We start from the raw sequence: 7,547 nt of genomic DNA, 5'->3' as shown, positions 1-7,547 counted from the left end.
ACAGTAGTGTGTCGTGGGTTTAACTTCTCATTGGGCTGGTTTGAATGAGTCCCCTCCCATCCTCTACTCCGGGTTCAGCTTTGCTACCACCACATGTGACGAATCAGAAAGCTAAAGCTAAGGGTAATGATGTATATGGACTATGCAAAGTAACACGCTTGCAAGCAAATCCCTCAGAACACTCAGGATATGCAGAGGCAAGACAAACAAGAGACACACAACAGTGACAGTAGCCAAAAAGAAATGACCGGAATCATTCAACCAAGCATCTCTTAAAGCTCAAGGGTACCCCACTGTACATATGTAGGTATGTACGCATGATATAGAATGTATGAGGAGTATGTTTTCTAAGCCTTCTCTCATTTTTTTTGAGGTCGTACTGTTACCTGTTGTGGATCTGAGAGTTGAAGTGACAGTGGAGGATGTCATTGAAGGCAAGCAGTCGTCGTCTTGGGAATACCCAGCCTGAATTGCACGCAGGTAACTGTGGCTTCGAGTGCGGAACGAGCCAGGCAGGTCCAAGGCCTCCATGGCCTGGGATTCTACTTCGCTAAAAACGGACTCGCAAACTGACTCAAACTGGCCATTGACCTCAGTCTCACTCACCTGAGAGACAAAAACAGGAATAGCAGTCCTTAATTTTTCCTCTTCCTTTCTCTTTCTCACTTTGACTCTTCCCCTTAGTACAGTAAATATGAAGGAGTGTTAGCATGGGGAAAAAAAAACAAGCAGATAAAACAAACAAATGAAAACAACAAAATGCATCATTTAGTATACCGTTTCAAGATGTACTATCCCACTGCAGGTCATCATCACAGACGTACATACGTTACTACTGTGACAAAGGGGAAAGCAGGTGTCCTTTCAAGAACCTATTCAAAAGCAGAAATTACGGTGCAACACAGTAAAAACTACATGCGGTTAACGGAATTTCAATGTTGTGAATATATATATTTCCATCGCAACGCACCCAATATAACGGCAGGCAGGAAGCCATACTAACGTCATCTGTGTGAGGTGACTTTTTTTAATAGCACCAAGGTTGGCTGAGATATTGTGCCAAACGTGTATTAAAATCCATCTAGTCTATATTATGCAGTGCATAAAAGCCTGCTACTACGTAATAAAAATGATTGCAAAGGATGTATTAAATCATTGTATCTTGTACCTAATATTCAGCCGCAACGGATAAAAAGCATGCTTTATAGTATAACTCCTGCTGTTCAAACATAAAAAAATTGTCTAGACTGACTGAGCAGTTCAACACAACTTCTAGTAGTGTGCATGAACTTACTTAACGGGTAACTTGAACTTGTAATGTAATAAATATTAAAGTGAACAGATATATACAGTATGGTACTGCTTGTTCACGCAACGTCACCAATAACAAATCTATGGACTTCGCACGCGCAGTTCTGAAGATGTGCACTGAACATAGTCAAAATAGGATTCAGTGTAAATAAGCATTACCAATGTCAACTCAACCTATCAATAAAACCTAATCCTGCAGACAATAACGGCTAAACATCTCATGGAGTGGGGCGGGGGATATCAGGTTGTGACTAATGTACTTCTGTAAATAACTATATTATTTTTGCCACCCCTTTAGCAAACAACAGAAGGTTCCACCCACTCTACCAACATGGTGGCATCTACAGTATCTCTCAATCCTCCTACTCCTCCAGGGCTCCTGGTGTTCCCCCTGTGAGGGGCCTGTGTGGGACTCACCTGGCTGACGCAGCTTGCCTGACTGAGGGTGCTAACCGCGCGCATGTAGCTCTGGTTCCGGGATCGGAACTGAGGGCCGAGGGGTATATGGTGTTGGGGGTAGTTGGTGGCTGGGTCCAGGGTGACACTGGGATGGGGCCGCATCATGTCTCGGGTGGTTTGCAAGTGGTAGCTCTGGCTGTACAGAGAGAGAGAGAGTGGATAGACAAATATGAGAGGCATTGTGAGTTAGACACAGGGCTGTGATGGTCATGAAATTTTGTCAACCGGTTATAGTCATGCAAAAGACTGCCGGTCTCACGATAGTCGACTGTTTCAACCTGTTGTTGAACTTCTTTCTTCAAATTTATCGATGAGGTGAGTTTTAAAAGCATGAAACTGTTTTGAAGAGAAGTGTTTGATGTGATTTTTGATTGTATTTGCATTGATGTCAGAGTGGTTAGAGGGACAATAGAGCCCTGAGTACCAGGCCATTAGGACCTGATGCTCGTTAGTGAGTTGGGTAGCACCAACGCATGTCCAGAGTTAATAAAATTAGATTACCGACTCAAAGGTCACGTGGAATTGTACTGTGGTCATAACACATGACTGCCGGTGTGGCGGTAATACGCTCACTGCAACAGTCCTGGTCAGACATCCCTGGAAAATGCTCAGGGCTAAAGACCCAACAATGTCACATACTGTTAAACAGGTAACCTGGCTAACATGTAGTACTGCTGTATCCAGGTTATGTTGTGGTGTGACCAGCAGGGTATTTGGTGTGCCCAGCTTAAATCGCTCACTGAATATAACACTGTGCTTGCGGCAAATGTGACTCATCCTCCTACAACATTAGCAGCATTATTGCAATCAACTCTAAACTATGATGACACGTGCAGTCATCGCAAGCCCCAAAAACACAGGTGACTCGCTAGCCCCACAATTACAGTTTGCACATCCCACCTACACCTCCCATTAGTACAACAATATAATCGTCTTAGAGCTTCAGTAATAATGGAGCATGGAAACGAGGCTTAATGTGTGTGGGGGTGGGACAAAAGCAGGAAGTGAGACAAAAGCAGGAAGTGAGTTGATTCCCAGTGATATGACGATTAAGCTGTGGGTAACTGATGCATGCAGGGATAGGACTGATGCATGCAGGGCACCTCACCAGGTTCTCTCTCGCTCTCTCTGTGTGTGTGTGTGTGTGTGTGTGTGTGTGTGTGTGTGTGTGTGTGTGTGTGTGTGTGTGTGTGTGTGTGTGTGTGTGTGTGTGTGTGTGTGTGTGTGTGTGTGTGGTTAGGTGTGTGTGTGTGTGTGGTTAGGTGTGTGTGTGTGTGGTTAGGTGTGTGGTTAGGTGTGTGTGTGTGTTTGCACGCGTGCATGAGTGAGTGCATGCGTGCAGGCGGGTGTGCATGCGTGCAGACCTCCAGAACACAAGCAACCGTCCTGTTCTGGAAGGGTGATTTTCAAAGCCAGCTTAGAATAACAATAAACTAAGACATGTCTCAGAGGGAGAGCCGATGCATCCTCTGGGTCACAATCAGGACGAGGAGATATTCTGCTCTGACGCATTCAACAGTACAATAAGGTAACAAAAATGTTATCGGAACCATCGTTACCGCTTCCATGATCCCCTGCCAAGCCATGCTACATATCTAGCTGTACATTCTTTTGCTGGTGTCTGTTTCTTTTTCTGTCCAATCATTCTATTATCTGTATTACAATATCACTCTGTACCGCTATCCTTCTTCCTATAGCTTACCTAAAGCGTATTTATCTACGAATCTATGGAGTGTTGCCTGACAAGAGGGGAATGAGTGCAAACAGGCACTGTACGTACAGTCAGGTCCAAACTTATTGGCGTCTTTGATAAACATGAGAAAAAGAGACTGTATAAAATAAATAATACAAATACTGGGCTATATTGTACATTGTATAATATTTTATGCTAATACAATTGCTCAGATGCAGAGATTTTGTTTAACAAATAATAATTTTTATAAAAAAATGATACGAGGTCTAAATGATTGCCACCCCTGTTTCTAATAGCTTTCAATAGCTCACCTTGCAAGGATAACGACACTGAACCTTTTTCTAAAATGTTTCATGAGATTGGGAGGGATCTTGGACCATTCCTCCATATTGAATCTTTCCAGATCCTTGATATCCTTCGTCTGCACTTATGGACTGCCCTCTTCAATTCAAACCAAACAACAGGTTTTCAATGGGGTTCACGTCCGGAGACTGAGATGGCCATTGCAAAATGTTGATTTTGTGGTCAATTAACCATTTCTTTGTGGATTTTGATAAGTGCTTTGGGATATTGTCTTGCTGGAAACTTGTGGCCAAGTTTCAGCCTCCTGGGAGAGGCAATCAGGATTTTGGCTAAAATGTTCTGGTACTTGTGTAAAGTTCATGATGCGGTGACCTTAACCAGGACCACTGGAATCAAAATAGCCCCATAATATCAAAATCCACCCCCATATTTTACAGTAGGGGTTCTGTTCTGCATATCCATCTTTCTTTGTATGCAAAACCCACCACCGGTGTTGCGTGCCTCTATTTTCATGTCATCGGACCACAACACCGGTTTTAATCCAAGTGCCAATGCCGTTTAGCAAACTCCAGGCGTTTACATTTGTTGGATGAAATGAAAATGGAGCTCTTTGGTAACACACACCAGTGGTGGGTTTTGCATCAAAAGAAAGATGAGAATTTTCTTTGCATACAATATAGCTCAGTATTTGTATTATTTATTTTATACAGTCTTTTTGCTCATCTTTAACAAGGGTGCCAATAACTATGGATCTGACTATATGTGCTGAGTGAGACATATGAAGTGGGGTTAGACAATTTCTCCTTTATGAAGACATTCAAATAAATAAATGAGATTTTATTGTCAGACAATTTATTTTAAAACCTTGTCCTTTGACCATGACATTGGAGAGAAGTGAAGGGTTGCCATAGCCTTGTCAACAGTGCTGTGATAACATGACGCACATTTCCTCTGTAAGACGATTGGCAAATATTGAAATAGCAGTTGATAAACGTCAGATATACCTGCATTGGTCTATGACACACCAGCTAGAATACTTATTTTATATCTGAGCTGATGAACGGAACTGGGTTCCAATTACTAAACAAAGAACAGTCGAAGCCCACTGTAAGGACAGGGTCACAAGTCAGCGAAGCGGCTGCAAACCAACTAACCAAACAAACGTAGCAAAGCTCTTAGTCATGCATTAACACAGGTTGTTGATGCACTGGGGTAGAATAGGAACATGTCACAGCCAATCGTAACCAAGGAGTTATTCTTACTCTGTTGCCCAGCATCATCGAATGACATGTCTAAATCATGCATGCTCCCCCAGAATGTCCCACTGCAGACAGAGGTCACAGAGACATGATATGGATATAACAGCCAGGTCAAATAATGTCTTTGCTTTAGCAAGCTAGAGGTGTACACAGTATAACTACTGTAGGAGAGCTACTGTAAAACAAACAGGCAGGAGGACACAAAAATGACAAAAACATTGTTGGCAGTGTCTGACTTTGATGAAATTCAACGATGAAAGCCGGGGGTTAGGGTTGAAAACAGCTTGCAAAAAGCCTGGAGCTAGGGGTTAAGGTTTTTAAATGGTGTGTCAAAAAGGCGGAAGCCGTGTTCAGGGTTTTGAAAGGGGGTCAAGATCCAGCCAAGATAAAGGTCAGAGCTTCTACATTATTTACGGTAATCCATGAGCCACATTGGCTGTCGGAGCAAAAATATCATTTTAAATTCTGCCATCCAATCTAATGTCCAAACCAAGTTCATGAGCAGTTATTTAAAGTTCAGTAATGCAACCAAATGTTTACCCAAAGCCATGTCAGTAATGCTGTGTAATATATAATTCACACCCAACTGTCATCCCTGTAACAAGGCTTGCATATTCATAAAAAATGTTGCCTTGTCTGTAACAATCCCAGAATATATAACAGTATATTCATCTCTCACCCTCCACACTTGCACTAGTTTGGTTTAAATGTACCCTGCTAATGATAACCAGTACAGTGTCCATTTTAGAACATCCTCAGCCTCAAGCAGGAGTGATGTATGAGGCTGAGGGTGTCTTGAAACAGACACAGTAACCAGGATGTAGTGACAATGCATTATTGAAAACCAGAAGTACAGTAGCTCTAGTCGAGACATTAATGAGCCTACCTTTGGGGTTCTATGTGGGGTCTCTGCATAGCTGATTTGAGGACGAGGGCGTCGGGTCGGATGGCCTTCTGGGGTGAGGTCTTGGGGCTGCCATCAGATTCGCCACCCGAGTCGTTGTCTTCTTCTCCCATGGCTTTGACGTAGCTGCTGCTGCGCATCCGCCGACACGGGATCTCCTCGTCCTGGTCCCCATCCTCTGGGTATCCACTCCACTCATCCTGAGGCACCTGTAGCAGAGAGTAGGGTTGAATATTTTCCTGGTATTTTACAAACGTGTTTTTTTTTTTAACATGGCTTAAATAATTCAACAAAAACAGTTCTGTCGGAATGAGGTTTGGGAATTAGGCCTAATACATTATCACAGCATATTGGCTATACGCTTGGCCTGCCAATATTGTTCTACTCAGACCATATCATATTTCAAAAGTCGAGCTTTGATAACAAAATAGATTAGTTGGTGTAACACTTTCGAGGCACTGCAGAGCTTAAATTTAAATAATTCGCTTTTTTATTTTATTGGACTGAGTTATTGGACTGAGCTCGGGAACTGAAAAATCTCCAACTTCAGTGTATTCAAAACAACTGAGAACTCTGAAAAAAATAGCTCTGAAAAATCGATTTAAACGGTCATCCAACTCGGAATTCCTTCTAGAGCGCCGACTTTTCGACCTGAAGATCACTGATGTCATGATTTGACCTCGTATTTTTCCAGTTGTTCTGAACGCAGCATTGAGCACACTGACGTTCCCAGTTGTTTTGAACACAGTATTAGTCTCAGCGGAGGGAAAGAGCAGCATAGGCTCTGCCTCTCAGGGTCCCTGCTCCCCCTTCCTTCCTTTGGTGAGACTAACCAGGGAGGGGACACTGTCTTCTACCTGATGGCGAAACTCGAGTCGCACCGCATCTGCCTCATACACAAATTCATGTTGTTCCTATGAACAGAAAAAGTGAAATTTTCCTAGATATTAAAATAGACACGGCAAGCTACTAATATTAGCTTAATAAAAACGCAGGGCTATCGATACGTGGCTACTCATTCATTGTAGCTAGAGCGCAAGTGAAAGTAGCCTACTGTGTAGCTTGTTTAATGTTTTGTAATAGTATTAAAAACAGTGTTGACAGTGCTACTCACTCATAAAAACAGCAGCTATTTGCTGTATTCTTTGACGGTCTCTCTGTGGTCATGGTTTTAAACGTTGTGAAGTCCTACGTAGTGTAGTATCAAACATTGCTGTGACCGGTGCAGTGGGCATACTCGATTTTAGCCACAGATCTACTGGTCCGCCGGGTAGGACAAATTAAATAGTTCAAAACGGGAACACTTTGTTTTCCCGGTGTGCAGGGCTTCTGAATCAAGCGCACCTATCGCCAGCAGTCCAACACGAATAATAATATAAAAGGAGAGCAAGCCTTTATCGTTGGCTTTTCTGCAGAAATGTTTGGTGATCGACTAGGAATGCCTTGAAGATTGCGATCGACCGGTTGGCGACCACTGCTGTACTCCATTGTATTATATGACTGGAATTACACACCTCATTCAAACCATCAAACTGGGAGAGAACATGCAAAGATGGTGCAGGACATGCGGCCTACAAAGTTACAATTAAAGTCTAGCAAATTGATTTCGTTTGGAAAT

The 7,547-nt window shown here is 42.8% G+C and overlaps 1 protein-coding gene across 1 annotated transcript; it reads right to left on the bottom strand.

The window, feature by feature from the left end:
- Window positions 1-1,458: 1,458 nt before the first annotated feature.
- On the bottom strand, window positions 1,459-6,612 carry dlgap2b (discs, large (Drosophila) homolog-associated protein 2b). Its single transcript, XM_082961883.1, has 2 exons — window positions 5,912-6,612; window positions 1,459-1,906 (listed from the first exon to the last, which is right to left on the bottom strand). The coding sequence occupies exons 1-2, from the start codon at window positions 6,067-6,069 to the stop codon at window positions 1,606-1,608; spliced, it is 459 nt and encodes a 152-aa protein (XP_082818009.1). The 5' UTR covers window positions 6,070-6,612; the 3' UTR covers window positions 1,459-1,605.
- Between the last annotated feature and the right edge of the window lie 935 nt (window positions 6,613-7,547).

This window comes from Salmo salar, chromosome 15 (assembly GCF_965601325.2).
Source record: "Salmo salar chromosome 15, fSalSal1, whole genome shotgun sequence".
Lineage (NCBI taxonomy): Eukaryota > Metazoa > Chordata > Actinopteri > Salmoniformes > Salmonidae > Salmo > Salmo salar.
Note: the sequence above shows the minus strand (reverse complement) of the source record. Positions and strands in the feature narration are given on the sequence as shown.

What these genes read in the sequence shown, in the direction of transcription:
- dlgap2b (XM_082961883.1), bottom strand. Translation starts at nt 6,069, where the DNA reads ATGCGCAGCAGCAGCTACGTCAAAGCCATGGGAGAAGAAGACAACGAC. An exon ending in CCCCACATAGAACCCCAAAG is followed by an intron (nt 1,907 to 5,911) that starts GTAGGCTCATTA and finishes CTCTCTGTACAG; the next exon opens with CCAGAGCTACCACTTGCAAA.